General features: G+C 43.1%; 1 protein-coding gene across 1 annotated transcript in view; it reads left to right on the forward strand.

Annotated features, from left to right (window-relative positions):
* PTPRO (protein tyrosine phosphatase, receptor type, O) overlaps positions 1-15604 on the forward strand; it is a 65877-nt gene extending 50273 nt beyond the window's left edge. The window contains exons 17-26 of the mRNA XM_009588186.1: positions 562-597; positions 2130-2211; positions 3256-3346; positions 3877-3953; positions 6311-6445; positions 7455-7577; positions 9131-9285; positions 11784-11919; positions 14176-14296; positions 15411-15604. Coding sequence (XP_009586481.1) covers positions 562-597; positions 2130-2211; positions 3256-3346; positions 3877-3953; positions 6311-6445; positions 7455-7577; positions 9131-9285; positions 11784-11919; positions 14176-14280 — 940 coding nt within the window. The 3' untranslated portion in view covers positions 14281-14296; positions 15411-15604. The remainder of the gene's footprint in view (positions 1-561; positions 598-2129; positions 2212-3255; positions 3347-3876; positions 3954-6310; positions 6446-7454; positions 7578-9130; positions 9286-11783; positions 11920-14175; positions 14297-15410) is intronic.
* The last annotated feature ends 235 nt before the right edge of the window (positions 15605-15839 follow it).

Consider the following 15839-nt stretch of genomic DNA (forward strand, 5'->3'; position numbering starts at 1 on the left):
AGTCAGTAGGATATTTGCCATTGTCTTCATTGATCATCACAAGCAGGTTTTGAAATGGGTGAGAAATAGTGTCCAAGCCCTTTCCTTTTTCCTTCACCCTTCCTTGAATTTGCAAATGGTGGTCTTCTCCCTTTACCCAACAGCCGCTTCTCATTCCCGGTTGCTCTCTGGTGTCAGCATCCAGTTTCCCAGCCCGCCAGAGCCGGAGCAGAGCAGCGGCGGGGCACCGTGCAGCAGCACAGCCCCGGCCGGGCTCGCCCCTGGGACTCAGCCCCAGCCCACCTGAAGCCAACAGCGCTGTTGGGTCAGGATTTGTAGAGGACCCATTGCTTGTGTTGGGCACAGGTTTTCCCTTTCACAAGCAGGTCGTTCTCTGAGCCACAGAATGGAAAACGCATCCCATTGGTGTCAATAGCTTAAAAATGTCCAAGATATTATCACCAATCTCATCCTGAGTATGATGGTGACCAGAAAACATATGTTCTGAAATCAGTACTAGCTTTGAATAAAGACTATACGATAGTTTAATGAATGAAAAACGCTTCTTTTTTTTTTTTACAGGAGTAAAAATGGATTAAAGAAGAGAAAGCTGACCAAGTATGTAACTTCTTTGATACTTAAAGAAATTAAAAAAATATATCACCTTAGACTAAACATGCATTATGGAGTGCATGGTATAGTGATATTGCAGTTACAGATACAGAAAACTTCTTGGTAAACATATCCTGAGAAAGATGTCGGAAGGCGGAAAACAAACAATAATTGGACAAAAGCAATTCTTCTCAACAGATAGGTTGTGGTAAACCAGCTCCTTGCTGATAGAAAATTAGTCATCAGGGAGAAGATCAATTATCCAACTTAGTGATTCCAGTAGAGCTTATCCTTAGTTAAAAATGACAAATGGTGAAAAACTGGGATGGATTTGTTTCTAGCGATATTCCCCTCTTGACACGAAGCTCTCATTACGGCTGTTGCTAGAACATTAGATCATTAATGCTAACGGATAAACAGGAGTAATTAAGTGGTGATAAGACAGGTTCCTTTGGGTATATTGCCTCAAAGTAAATGAAAAGATTACTGTGTACATGCTTCAGTAGCTTGTAAATTAGAGCATGATAATTAGGTGAGGGAAGCTGTTTACCTGTGTTTCGTTCTTCAGAGCGTTAGTCTAATTATTTCTCCGTTATGTTCAGAGGCTGTGCCTGTACTAACAGATAGACCCTCACCTGGCGAAAAAGTGTGTAAAATGATGGGGGTCGCTAAATCAAGGCTAATTTATACCTGCTGAAGCTCTGCATGGTTTTGTATAGTTATATGCCACTTTTTTTAGCCACCATCTCTCTGGGAGGAAAATTTGACCTCTAATGACAAATGTGTACAGTTCTCAAAGCCAGCAGAGGAAGCAGTCACGGCAGTGGCATCCAAAATGCTATTTTAAGGGATTTTTTTTGTGGACTTCAAAACCTAAATATGAAATCCATTTTTCTGCATGAGCAAAGCTCAGATGAGTTTTAAGAGCATCTCTGCCAAATGTGAAAATATCTGAAAGCAACATTTTACATGGCACGAGAGGCAACTTAAATGAAGCAGCAGCTGCCCTAGTGCCAGAAGCACACTGGTGGGGTGGTTCTGGGAGTGGGTCTGTGATGGGGTGCTGGATCACCGCTTATTGCCCTGCCAACCTGTGCCTCGGGGACATACCCACCTGCAAAAGCGGTTAAGGGGCCAGGGAATCATAGGAAGGGTGCATGGGCCATTCCCCTTGCCTCAGACCTGTGGTTTCCCTCAGGTGGGACAACTCCACCCCCACACACACCTCCCCCCCAAACCCAGGGTGCTTACTATCATCAGCACCAGCAGCTGCAGCATTCAGCTCACCCGGAGGGATCGGCACCCCTCTCTCAGCCTCTCTGTCTGGTGCCGTTACGGTAGGATGCAGGTAATGAGCAATATGCCCACCATTTGGTGGCACTGAATCACAAGATTTTTTTTCCTCTTTATTGTTGCTTTCTAGCATTAACAGTTGCAAATACATATTCATGACTTGATAGTATTCTGGGGGAAAATAGAAATAAAATGTAGTAAAAAAGTGGTTTTTTTCTTACTTTCTATGTGTTTTTCTTTTAAAGCCCTGTCCAGTTGGATGATTTTGATGGCTACATCAAGGATATGGCCAAAGATTCAGATTATAAATTTTCACTGCAATTTGAGGTAAGTCTGCCAGGGAGTCTGTCGTCTCCTAGCTGCTGTGCCTAGATCAGCTTTTTCCAGATGTTAGGGTTGCGTGGTGTGTTCCTGTGCTCTGTGTTGTTTAATGTGTGCTGTTGCTGGGTGGGTCAGCTTCACTTCAAGTTCTGCAGAATCTAAAAGCGGGCATTGGTGTCGTTAAAGACTGCATTTAGTAAGCTGATTTGAGTGGCTCATCACACTCAATCCAAGATAATTGTCAGACCGACGCACTTCCATTAAGTTTAGGACATGTTGGCAGCCTGAATTGGATTCAGGATTTTAATGCCTTTATTTTATTTATTTAATGCCCTTAATTTGAGGGGCAGCACTGGAAAGAGAAGGTAATATCAGAAATCTCTTTAAGAGCAAGGAGGTCTCTCTAAGACCAGTTCAGGTACATTCTCTTAATTACCCAGAATTTAAAGTCAGTTTAGTAGTATAAAACTAAAAAGCTCCTATCCTATAGCTAGCTCCCAAAGATTTAAACATGGAAGGGGAGTGGGGAGGACTGTCGGGTGTTACTGCCGTTCTGGGTGGCTGACATGTTCCCCTTCTGCCAGTGAAAAGTCCTCTGATGCATCGTATATCAGATGTAACTATTGAAGGTAAAGACTAGAAAGATCTTCCAAGCATTCCCCGGTATGAAGATCAAAAGCCACTTGAGGACTTGAAGAAAGCCCTTGAAGTGGAGTGGGTGACCACCACAGAATAACTTATCAAGCCCTGGTTTGACGCTATTTTGGCTAATTAAGCGCGGGTGGAGAGGAGCAGTCCGCAGTCGCAGCCTCGGATGGCAGCAGCGCGTTGGCAGCATCAGCAGGAGAGACCAGACCACTGCTCTCTGGCTGCTCGGAGCCAAACTCAGAGCCCTCGGATAAGGAAAGTCAGTGTAATCCTGCTGTCAGTTTATAAAGTGATTTGTGAACATTTTCAGCCTGGTACCTGCCACAAGTAATCCCTTCACAAAGAATTATTTTTTGAGCATTTGTGAGTTTGACCTTGGCGTTTTTCTTTCTGTTACCCCAGGAGCTAAAACTGATTGGGCTTGACATACCCCACTTCGCTGCTGATCTTCCCATGAATCGCTGTAAAAATCGCTACACCAATATCCTGCCATGTAAGTACAATACATACAGACTCCCGCTAAAGTCCCTCAAGAGGGAAAGAAGAGTTTTAATAAGAGAATTGGAGAATCAGGACAGATTTTCTGACTGATAAAAGCCTGTTCTAAAACCTGCCCTTAGAGAGAACCAGGCAATAGATGTTTTTTTTAGCTTTGAAGAGACATAGCTTTCTGGGGATGTTTATCAAGACAGGAGTTTGGAGGTGAGCAACACAAGGTCGTTTCTGCTACTGAGTAGTGTTACTGTATTTTTCTTACAATCTTAATGAAACTTAAGGGAGCCCAAAGGGACGGCATGTGGAGGGTGTATTTTGCAGAACAGTAATGATGGTGCATCCGTGTAGTGTTTATTGAAGCAAACATTGCTCTCTGTTGGTAAATATGAGCATTCTCTATTTTTTTAATAGTTTTTTTTCAGTTTTTATAAGATTTCTTTTTTATAAGAATTTATAAAATTTTAATTTTGCCTAGTTGGAGATGAGTGCCATGTTTGAGAGCCAGATTATATTTTTTTCCTTTTACAGATGATTTTAGTCGTGTCCGGTTAGTTTCAATGAATGAAGAAGAGGGATCTGACTACATTAATGCCAACTACATTCCCGTGAGTAAAGAGACTTGGTCAGTGTAAAGAACAGTCCCCGGCACAGCAGTTAGAGCGTGTCACCTGCAAATAGCACAGTATCTCCTGGAAGCTCAGTCACGTTCTCAGCGTCTCCTTCAGCTTCCAGTATTTTGCCTGCAGGGAACTGTACTTTTCACCAGCCATCGAAAAAAAAAAAAAGAAAGGAGTAGGGGGGAGATTTTTGGCAAATTTTGCTCTGGGTGAGCTATGTGTGAATCTTTGTGAAACCTAGACTGGACTGGTAGAGAAGTGGGGAAGAAATGTTAAGTGGCCCAGTGGCTTTTTAAGACAGCTAGGAAAACCACAAGAAACTTTAAAGAAATTTTTCCAGGTTTCTACAGCACATGGAAAAAGGATTAAGCCAGACACTCCACAACTGACAAAATGCACACAGCCCAGATGGTGCGTGGAGGGAGCTTCTGCTTTCTGCCTCATCTCTGGTACCCCCAGTGTGCCTCCCGCTGCCTGGCATAGAGCAGCCGTTTACCAGGGACTAGCACCCTGAGTTTTAGAATAATTAAAGTATATGCAGAGCTGTAGTCAAACAGTTTGACACTGGGGGTGGGCTAGAAGCTCATCAGCTCTTTCCACTCTTGTAAAAGTCATTTAGGCTTATCCCTGCCACTGCGGCAAAGGTTTGCCCCTCTGTTATCCCTGCCTTGCTGTGGCTCAGTGTAAGCTGTGTTAGGGAGAGCAGCATCCACTGGGTCGCTCTGCATGGGGAGGTGGCGGTACGCGACAGCATCCATTTGGAAAAAGACCTTTCACTTGGGGACCATAGAGCATTTCTGCACCCTTGCCGTGAACAGGAGACAGAGCTGGCCCTGGCTGTGCAGGAGAGAGCTGAGGCAGCATTATGGAAAAGGCAGGAGCCCGCAGATGAGTCGGTGAAACCACTTCTTTGCCACTGTGGCATTGCCCGTGCACGTACCGCTGAGCACGTTGCCTGTACTTAGTTTCTATGTGTCAAGAGCATAAACCTAAACACTCAAGCTGCAAGGGCCTGAGCTCGCAGTGAATCAAGAAAGAAAAGCGTTCCAGCGTTCAAAAGCATCGCTCACAACTCGGGAAACTTCTATGACGTGGGATTATGGATAATAGGATTTTATGTGGCGGTCCTTTTTGGATTGCTCAGTTCTGCTTTTTATAGTTTACATCTCTTTAGTTCTACTTATAGCATAATGCTGACCATAGAAACTGGGACAGACATGTCATCCTAATGCTTGGCTTTTCCTGACAATTGCTTCTCCACTGAGTACCTGCCTCCAAACACAGATACTAGGGGTGATCTGTGTCTCTGTGGCAATAGAGATTTGATGCTTAGGTCAGACATAGCCCATGCAGACAAACAAGCAGCAAATTCTGTGTAGTGCAAAAACTCAGATTGAGCTGACTTCTAGAGATGTCTAGAGGAAGCAATTTATGGAAAGTGTTCCCAAATCACTAATATTTTTACAATCCGCATACTGTGATTAGGCACAGAAATTGCCCAATTTACATGGGATCCTGCTGTGTGTTGGATGTATCTTTTGGTCTTACTAAGAATATCAAATAACTTTCAAATGCAGTTTTGATGATACAATCTCAGCAAATATGATTATAGCATATGCCAAAATAGCCATTCTGTCGATCTTTTATTACAGAATTTATAACGATCTTTTGGTTTTGGCGAGGGGAAGGAGTCTTTCCAACTAAAAGCATGTTGATAGGGATAGGAGAAGGAACAAATGGATATAAAGCATCTGAGCTTCAATAAAACATGGCAGTGATAATCTGTTGAGGGTATTGACTCAGCATGTTTTTCTATTATTTTAAGCAGAATTCTAATTAATATTGTACTAATTTAAGTCCTTATGACATAAACACGTGCGTTTAGTCCTGTTTATTGCTACCTTACACTTGCATCAGTGACTGAAAATAACCACAGGCACTGCTTGGGATGAGCAGGCTAAGCGTCTGTAATTGGTTTTATGTCTATAACTAAACAAACCCTTAAATTATGAAATCTGGAAGAAGCTGGAACTTTAATTTAGGAACTTTAATTTAGGATTTTCATTACTTGTTTTTCTAATGTTATTTTTCCTGCTCTCCGGGCAAAGGATTCATATAGTAACAGCTTCATCTTCTGTCCTTCATTCTAGATTGCTTACACTTTGGGAACATCAAAAACTGGCAAAAGTTGTAATTTCAAAATAAATACAAAAAATCATGAAGAAATCGCTTTTAAAAGTACAAATTGAACTTGAGCAAGCTAAAATATACGTACGCCAGAGAAAAATATGTGTTCTGAAGCAGTAATCATGTTGGTAAACAGCACCTGTCTCTTTATTTCTTAGGGTTATAATTCACCCCAGGAATACATTGCAACCCAAGGACCACTGCCAGAAACTAGGAATGATTTTTGGAAGATGGTTCTCCAGCAAAGATCTCAAATTATTGTTATGCTCACTCAGTGTAATGAGAAAAGAAGGGTATGTAACAAAATCTTGCACATAGTATAAAAGAAACTGCTCTGAAAACATGTTTGTTTTCTGGTCAGTGAATTTGTTTGCAGTGTTTTCTGATCATGAGGCAGATCATAACCAGACCTGGAATGGCACTTCATTCACTTACGGCAGGCGTTTCAGGATGATTAAGGGACTAGAGCATCTTTCACATGAGGAGAGGCTGAGAGAGCTGGGACTCTTCAGCCTGGAAAAGAGAAGGCTCAGGGGATCTTGTCACTGTGTATAAATACCTGGGTGGGAGGGAATGGAGACAAGGGACCCCAGTGACAGGTGGTGCCCAGTGACAGGACAAGAGGCAATGGGCACAAATTAAAACACATTAAATTCCATCTGAAATCAGGAAACACTTTTTTACAGTGAGGGTGACTGAGCACTGGCACAGGTTGCCCAGAAGTTGTGGAGTCTCCATCCTTGGAGGTATTCAAAAGCCATATGAACATGGTCCTGGGAAGCCTGCTCTAGGTCATCCTGCTTGAGCAGGACAGGGTGGACAAGATGACCTCCAGAGGGCCTTTCCAACCTCAACCATCCTGTGATTCTGCGCTTTTAAGTTTAAGTAATAATAAAATACAAGTATTATGCTTTACATTTTCCTTGACATTATAATAGAAATATTTGGAATATAATTTATTTTTTTATATGCATATTCCTGTTCCCCATGTTTTGTACCTTTTAGGCCTGTTCTTTTAGGAAAAGTAACATCTACAAAGAAGCTATGTATTTCCATTCTTCACTATACTAAGTCTACCCTTCAGAAAACCAATGGGTAGCTTATGTCCACAGTTACACAAATAGGAATAATCAGGCTGAAAGTCATTGCAGGATATATTACCTCTTGCAGCATCAAGTAAATAGTGCCGTAGACATTTCTAAAACCGAGGTTCAGTATATATATTTCGCTTGTGCTTTTTTATACATGCATATATATATATTTATATAAATGCAAATATGTATGTATTTATTTCCCTTTCAGGTGAAATGTGATCATTACTGGCCTTTTACGGAAGATCCTGTTGCATATGGGGACATCACAGTGGAGATGCTGTCCGAGGAGGAGCACACAGACTGGGTTTATAGGAATTTCCGAATTAGCTACGTAAGCGAAACATTTTGCATGGCCCTACTAAAAGAGTGGGAGTAAGTTCGGTCCAGCCTTTTCTTTAACTTTTGTCCATTTCTGGCATTCAGTGGAAAATGCCCAAGAGAAAGATTGATGGCCTTACCCTCACTCCACACAGGCAAATGGCTAAATCACAAAACTTGCCCTTAAAATTGTCATCTCTGTGAACTTCTCAGCAAAGTGGAAGACTGAAACAAAAGTAGTACCAGAGTTCTGGATGTTTCTGTGGTGCCAATAATTAGTGACAACAAATGTGTAAACTTCTTTTCTATCTCAGGCATATCTTCTTGCTATAAGCTATTCAGAACTTGAAAATACCAATGTAGAAATTGAAAATATTTTTCAAAAGGGCAATTCTGCAATATTGATATATTCCGATAAAGTATTAAAACACACATGAGAGCATGTGATTTCCAATGTTCAGATTCTCAAGTATTTCTTTCCAGCTTTGTTTTCTGCACCAGCTCGTTGCAGGCACCAGCTCGTGAAGGAAAGGTTAGAGATACGGAGGGGACGTGGAAAAAGCTGGGCACTGGCACGTCAGCACTGGCCCGGGACCTTAGTCCTGCTCGGCCATGCCTCGCTGCGTTACAAAGCGCGCACAGGCTGCAGGCTAGGAGTGCAAATGCATAAAACACGATGTGTTGGGCTGTCGGCATCCGTGGAAAATAATGACGGGACCGCAGTCTGCAGTTCAGGAAAACTGTCCTTTACCAAACCCAGGGCAGCTGCTTCAGGGTCTTTTGTACTGATCTCCTTTTTAAATATCCCTTGCCTAAGGATCCGCTGTTGCCTGTGACTGGAGAGAGGTTTCTGCGGTAGGGTTATTTAGCCTGACCCAGAATGGCAAAACTAAAAGCATTGCTTGCCGTGGGTTTTGGTGATGACACCTCCCCCCATCCCTCCCCATGTTTTGAGTTCCTTTAAGTCTCAAAGACAAATGAATTCTGTTGAGGATCTTATTTCACCTAAAGCCACTAGAGTTTTTAGCATTAGAAACCTTTTTTATAATAACGGGTATTTTTCTAAATATTTCCTTTGCCCCTGTAATGATTTTTTCTTCCCTTTTGGTATTTTTTTTCTTTGAAATTTGAAAAGAAAAACTCTCAAGAGCCCAGTCTTGATTGTTTGCCAACAGCATTGTTCTTTATCTGCGGCAAAACGAGAAAAGGAGAGGGAATTGAATAGAAAGAGGAAGAAAGCCTAAACTTGAAAAATGCAACAATTCTTGATTTAAAAGCAAAATCAAATCAAACCACCAGGAGGAAAAAAAGCAAAAAACAAATCCCAAACCCAGAAACAAGAGTTCATGCCTTTTTGATAATGATGGCCTGATACCTCCTCCCCTTTTTAATCAAATAGCATGTAAATTCTCTGCCATTTTTTTGGCTGACTTTACTTTCTTAGGCTGTATTTGGGGAAAAAAACCCCCACCAACCACAAAACGACAAAACCCCCTCAGTCTGACTGAGCGTGACTGCACTGTTAAAACTCCTGTGAACATGCTGCTGTTCTGCTTTTCCCATTAGGCTGATGAGGTGCAAGACGTGATGCATTTTAACTACACTGCCTGGCCAGACCATGGTGTCCCCACGACCAACGCTGCCGAAAGCATCCTCCAGTTTGTACAGATGGTCAGGCAGAAATCAGCAAAGAGTAAAGGCTCCATGATCATACACTGCAGGTAAATGCTTCAAGGAAATGGCGAACTAAAGGGTGTAACTTGTTAAATAGGTTGGGAAACCATTGGAAGGAGAGATTTTGGGGTTCTGCTCACCTGTTAGCTGGAGATTGTTCTCTTTGGGGTTAAGGGTGAAGGATTAGTCCCCCTCTTTGACTACCTTGGAGCTGGGATTTCAGCCTGCAGCCATAGACATGAAGACACTGCTTTCTGGAGTAGAGTCAGCTCTTTGGATGTTATAAACAAATGGCTTCAGGAGGCGCAGCAGGCGATCCTGATTTACACCAGCTCAGAGCCTGCCCCCGCTCTCTCATTTCCACACCTTCATGATATGGATGGTGTGGTCCAGCCTGCTGCAGCGTGCTGCTCCCCTGCAGAAGTGCATCTCTGCGCAGATCCTCCTCCTCTGGTCACTTGGCTTTCGGTACATTTGGGAGGTGACATGGAGAGCACTATCCTGTGCTAGCAGTAATACCAGTATCCCATGATAACAGTTATATGGGTTTTTTCTTTTTTTGGGAGGAACATTGTTTTACATACTATATCAGATTTATCTCTTGTGCATCACCTGGCCTTTTGTTAAGATGCTCAAGAGAGCATCTGGCCTTTCTGGGGGCAGCTGCCACGTTAGTGATGATATCATACCAGACTGGTTCCTGACGCAACCCTCCCAACTGACTTCAGACCTCTTTGTGGCTCCTGGTGCGAGAGCTACTCACAAGAGATTTCTCAGAAATATGTAAATAGGTGGATTGCAATGGATGAATTCGTGTGCATTACGGTGACACTCTCCTAATGGAAGTCAAGGCTTGATGAGATTAATCTCAGCCAACCCTACATCCCCCACCCCAGGGGCAGCAGTTATGCTGCTGCACAATGTGTCAGCACCCTCCAGCGCTGTCTTTCCTGGTGCTGATGTGATGGTTGGCACTGACTCTCTCTTGCTACCACTTTGCACACTTTCTAGAGCTCCTTCCCAGAAAAGAGTCTTTTATAGCAATATCATTGCTAGTTTCCAGACAAGGCACTTAGTGTTCTGCTGGAATGCAAAACAGCAGCAGCATTTGTAAAAGCAGCAAATTGTGCAGCCCTCCCCTGTAACTTAATGGGGAAATTCATAGGGGGATGTTGTTCTGGGAGTCCTAATATCAAGAAAGGTGCTAGTAAACCAGGGAAGAGATTTATATGTAGCGTTGTGAAATCAACCCCCTTATGTACCACTTAATTGTTCTGGGAAGGAATAGAAGCAAGTATCAGAGCGCTGGGTAACAACTGTAGTATTTTCTTTTTAATTAGGATGCTTCTAGCAGCAGTGAGAGATATTTTCAGATAGTATTTTTAGAGTATACTGTACGTCTTAGACCACATAGATTAAAAGTAGCAATGCTATGAAATCAGTGGAAGGGAGGGAGAAAGAATGTATTGATCAACTCCTACAGCAATTGTTCTCAAATGTTAAAGAAGGCACAGAATGAATTTATCAATTAATGAATCTGTCAGATAAGTGGATCAGTAGTTCTGTTGTATTCATCTCATTCAAGATACTGACGCTTTTGTTAAACACAAACGAAAAAACCCCGCCTGTTTCATGACAGTTATGTTGAGCTGTGTTGAGATGAACTGTTAAACTTTATTGCAAATGCTTTCAAGGCTTTTCTGAAAAATATGACAAGACAGCACAAAGAACTTTTGCGAAGACACACACACTTCTATCCTTAGTAGTAGGTATGGTGTTGGGACGCTATATGAAACTCTATAAAACCTCTAAAGCCACACTCATAACGAAATCAGACTTAAACTTTACATGTGAAATCACAATGCAAAGAATCATATGCACATAAGAATGTCTGAATCAAAACAGCGTGTCTTTTTTCTAGTCACTAAGCTTCCCTTTGGGGGGCATGAAGATTTGTCAGCCGAGTGGTGGCTGACTATTTCTGTCTCATGCTCCCAAGGCAGAAGTCCTGAAGTGTAGACTCTTCTGGGTGGTTCGTCCTTTGAGGATGAACTGCCGTAGTGCACTGCCTTTGTGAAGCCGAGAGCTCTGCAGTGTGGAGAGCTGTGGAACCGAATCGTGCAGGTTCAGCCCCCGCTGCCTCTGTGCAGCAATCACTGCCGAGCAGGCCTCTGCAGGTACGGCTGCAGCCCCACAAACAGTTAGAGAGGTCTCGTGAAATCTCTGAGGGGAGCAGTGGAAGTAGGAAGAGCAGACAGCTGAGGGTGGCTGAGGGTGTGCATGCACATTCTGCGTGTGAGTGCGTGAAGAAGAGTATAGGAAGATGAAATATTTGCAGAGCCATCCACGCCATACATTCTACCTAAACAATGGATGAAGGGTTGCACGGTATTAAATCCTACAGGTTAACCAGCCTGTCTGACCTCAGATTAGCTACATTGGATTGTTGCAGCTGCAGGACCCCTCTTTTTGCAGTACCACTGATTTTGCTGGGTGTCCCCATCAGAAAAGCCTGAAATGAGATGCATGTCTGTGTGTGTTGCAGTGCTGGAGTGGGACGAACAGGAACCTTCATAGCCCTGGATCGGCTCTTACAGCACATCCGTGATCACGAGTTCGTAGATATATTGGGCCTGGTGTCTGACATGCGGTCCTACAGAATGTCCATGGTGCAGACAGAGGTAAGATCAGTTCACTTCAACACTGTGAATGTATCATCTGATCTATTTCATACCTCTCTGTGGCATCTTCATGTCCAAGTTCCCCCTGAACACTTGACAAAATAGCTATGGATAGACACAATTAAGTTTTCCTCTCCATTGTAATATTGTCATGTTGTTAATCTGCTGCACAGGTGGGTCTGATAATATATCTACAGTATCACTGATGTCTTCCAGAGGGGATGAGTTATTCTCACCTTCTGTGAAATTAATATGCAAAAAATGCATTAGAAGAGATTAACATATTAATTTTTCAAAGCATTTTGAAAAGAATTGGGCTTGCTGAGGGGGTTAATGGCTCATGAAATGGTATCAGTATCAGATGATAACCATTCACGCTTGCTCAAGAGGGTATCATCTGGCCAAGCGTAGGAACTCAGTTACACAATGGTAATACAAATAACAAGCAAAACAGACAAAAGGATCGTGAGTCTGCCAGACACCCTCCGTGCTCCTCTCCCTGCTCAAATATCTACCGGATAGTTCTTTTTCTGTTTTTAAGGCAAATGTCAGGAGAATAGTCATATTGTCAGAATATATAATGGAAAAAAATCACAAACTCTTTTTCCAAAGCAGAAGCTTTTATGCATCTGAAACCTTCCCAGTTCCTCTACTAATGAGGGAAAGATTTCACGCCTGTTGTACTCTTCACTGGTTAGACACAGTATAAGCTGGCAGCCACCATCACTGTTTGCAGGTCTGGCAGATAATTTGTTGCCAAGGATTGTTGAATCCAGAGCAAAGCAATGAAGATTTAGCAGGGAGAGGAGAGGATGAGGAAAACCTGCAGTGACAACAACCAGCATCTAGAAATGAAAAAAGGTCATTATTATCAGACCATTCTGGATCATTGCTATCAAACTACCACTTTTCATCACAATTCACTGGATTAATCCAAAGGCAGATCCTTATGTAAACACCAGAGAAACAAATCCTGATGGTTGATTTCAGCTGCAACTGCATTACCACTCCAAAGGTGATGTGATTTTTTTTTTTTTCATGTACAAACGCATTGCTTGCCTTGGCGGTCGCTGAGCTCCTGCTGTTCCAGGCAGCGGCCAAGCCTGGCTGCAGAGGTCACCAGGTGGCACTGGCCCTCAGGCACAGAGGCCGCCGAAGAGGCTTTCCTTACAAAACCTGAAACCACGCACAGCTCACCTGGGTTCACCTTGCCTCGTACACTGGAAACTTGGCAGCGTCTCATTGAGCAGTTTAAAAAAACAAATGGCACAGGTCCAAAAGGGTGGTTAGATTGGAGAAGACCCTGGATTGAAACCAGTCGCTCTAAATTAGTGGGTGTGAGGAAATCCAGGCATTTCTGTGGCCTGAAACATGCTTCAAGCTCATATTGCTCTCTCTTGGCATTAGCAGACCACTGGGGACAGGGGCTGAAATCCAGACTCAGGTTTTGCGACAGTGGTTTTTGCTTGAGATCCACTTGCTCCCTGTGCCTAATGCACATAAAACTTAGTGTAAGGATTCATCAGGGTTTGCCTTCTCTCTCTTTGAAATCTAAAAGTCATCAATTAAGGTTATTCCAAATTTAATTACAATGTTTAATCTTTATGATGATAATGCTTGGAAAAGCCAGTCCATAACCAAAACCAAAGATAACCACGGTTTTGTTGCAGAAAAACCACAAATACAACAGTGCATGCGATTGACCCGACTTAGTTACAGTGTCATTTGCACAGGGGTTGATAACTCCCCAAATAATTAATTGCTCTGTGAACAAAATCAGGTTTCAGCTTTTTATTGGTAAAGAAGTCAAGCACTAAGGAACATGAAGTTCACTAAAATATTTCAGGTGCACATGTGGCATGGATGCAATTTGTTGCACATAAAGCATTCAAGTACCTTTCTGGGAATTAATTCATTTTCAGGCAATATAAAGTAGACCCACTTTAGCTCAGATCCAACTGAACTATTCTATTCTATTCTATTCTCATCTCCCGTCATCATTCAGGTTATTAATAAGTGATTATGATGCCAGGGCAGGTCAGGTGGATTTCGTGCTTCCCCAGCTGCTATCTGTAGCAATTGCGGGCTGTTATTTTGGGAGCTGACAACTCGCTGTGCATTGCGAGGGACTGAGCAGGGAGAGACAGAGAAACTGTGCAGGCTGTTACTGTGAACTATCAAACTGTTTCACTGTTTGGGTTTTTGTCGTGCTTTCTGAGGTGCAAAAATGCCCACTCATTTGGTCTTTTCTTCCAGGAACAATACATTTTTATTCACCAGTGTGTGCAACTGATGTGGCAAAAGAAGAAGCAGCAGTTCTGCATCAGCGATGTCATATATGAGAACGTCAGCAAGTCCTAGTTCAGAGTCACAGGTGGTAAGTCAGGCCAGCCCGGCCCTGCGCCATGCCCACAGCCTCGCATCCCGGCTGCTCGGCAGCAACCAGCGTCACGGGTGTTTGCGCCAGGAGCTTTGCTGGCGGTTTGAAGCTTTCTGGGTCTCATCCCCCTCTGAGGTGATGCTCACATTGAGAGCGTGAGGAAAATCCCTCTAGCCTCTTGCAGTAAATAATCTGCTATGCTATCCACGGCACTGTAAGAGTATAGTGTTTCACTCATCGTCTAAAGAAAAAGAGAATCCAGAAATCCTGAGTGAGCCATCTAACCGTTCCCTGCCACTTGTCCTAACACTCCTTTCAAAGCTTAAAGAAGGGGAGGACTTTAATATCTTCAGTCATTCTCAAGCCACTTACTAACTGCCAGGTTACCAAGGGCAGCGGAGGTTTGGGGATGCTCTGCCAGCACTGCTCCTGTGGCAACAGAGCCTGCTGGAGGGCGAGATGGTAACCAAAAAGCTCTGACATGAAACACTGGGGAATTTTTTTCATAAATCTAGAACCAGGGAACAGGAGGGGGTCCTACCATTAGCATAAATGAAGCGACCATCTCGCCTTTCCACCGAGCCCCAGTGCCTGACCTGTTGCATGCAACCAGCCCAGCCCCGTCCCCCGCTGCAGAGCTACCAAGAGGTTTGCTGGGGGGGGACAAGCTGTGAGGACCTACGTCACTGCTGTTTAAGCTAATGAGCTTTAGTTCATTAGGTGGCAGTAATAACCCAGCCATAACCTTAATATTTGCTTTTTTGAGTGAAGCAGAAAGCTACAGACTTTCAACACAAACCGGCTTCTCAAATAGCTGGTGGAGAGCTGGGCTGGGGGCACCAACACCAGCCGCCTCCGCTGTCTGTGCTGTTGCAATGCGCCTTTATTAGCCTCTGCGTACGTCATTCCTCTGCCTGTAAAATAAACCCTGATTTGCTTCACTTTTCCTAATGTTCAGGTAATTTACTGTCTAATCTGAGTCCCGGAGCCCAGCTGCTTGTACTGGTGGGCTGCAGTCCCAGCCTGTACGGAGGTCTGGTAAAAATAAATGCCAAAAACTGTATTTATTTCCTTTTTTTATTTCTAAAGCATTCTGTTTGTTCGGTTCCAGGTGAGACCATGAAGCACACCCATCTTCCCTTGCTTCTGATTTTTTTTCTTTTGATGGTTTGAACGGCCAGTTGTTCTGCCACGAGAGACCGCTGCTTTGCAGTACACGGACAAAAAAAAGAAAGAAACTTTTAACTTTCTGAAGCACTGGGGAGACAAAGCCTTAACAAGCCTGCGGTGTCTTTTGAACTGTTTAATTTCTGGACATTTTTTTAAAATACTGGACCAAATTCAACTAAACAACATGAAGGAAAAGACACTATATGTGCATAAAATAGATTGCTCCAGAGTGTTGGGTTTTTGTTTGGTACTTTTGGTTAATTTTTTTAAATTTTTTTTTTTTTTTTTTTTTTTCCCTGTGCAGGTTGGGCTTAAGGTTAAAGTAAGTGCAATATTTTTTTTAATGGTTGATTGAAGAGCTTTCTTCATG

Source organism: Fulmarus glacialis, unplaced genomic scaffold (genome assembly GCF_000690835.1).
Source record: "Fulmarus glacialis isolate BGI_N327 unplaced genomic scaffold, ASM69083v1 scaffold2982, whole genome shotgun sequence".
NCBI lineage: Eukaryota > Metazoa > Chordata > Aves > Procellariiformes > Procellariidae > Fulmarus > Fulmarus glacialis.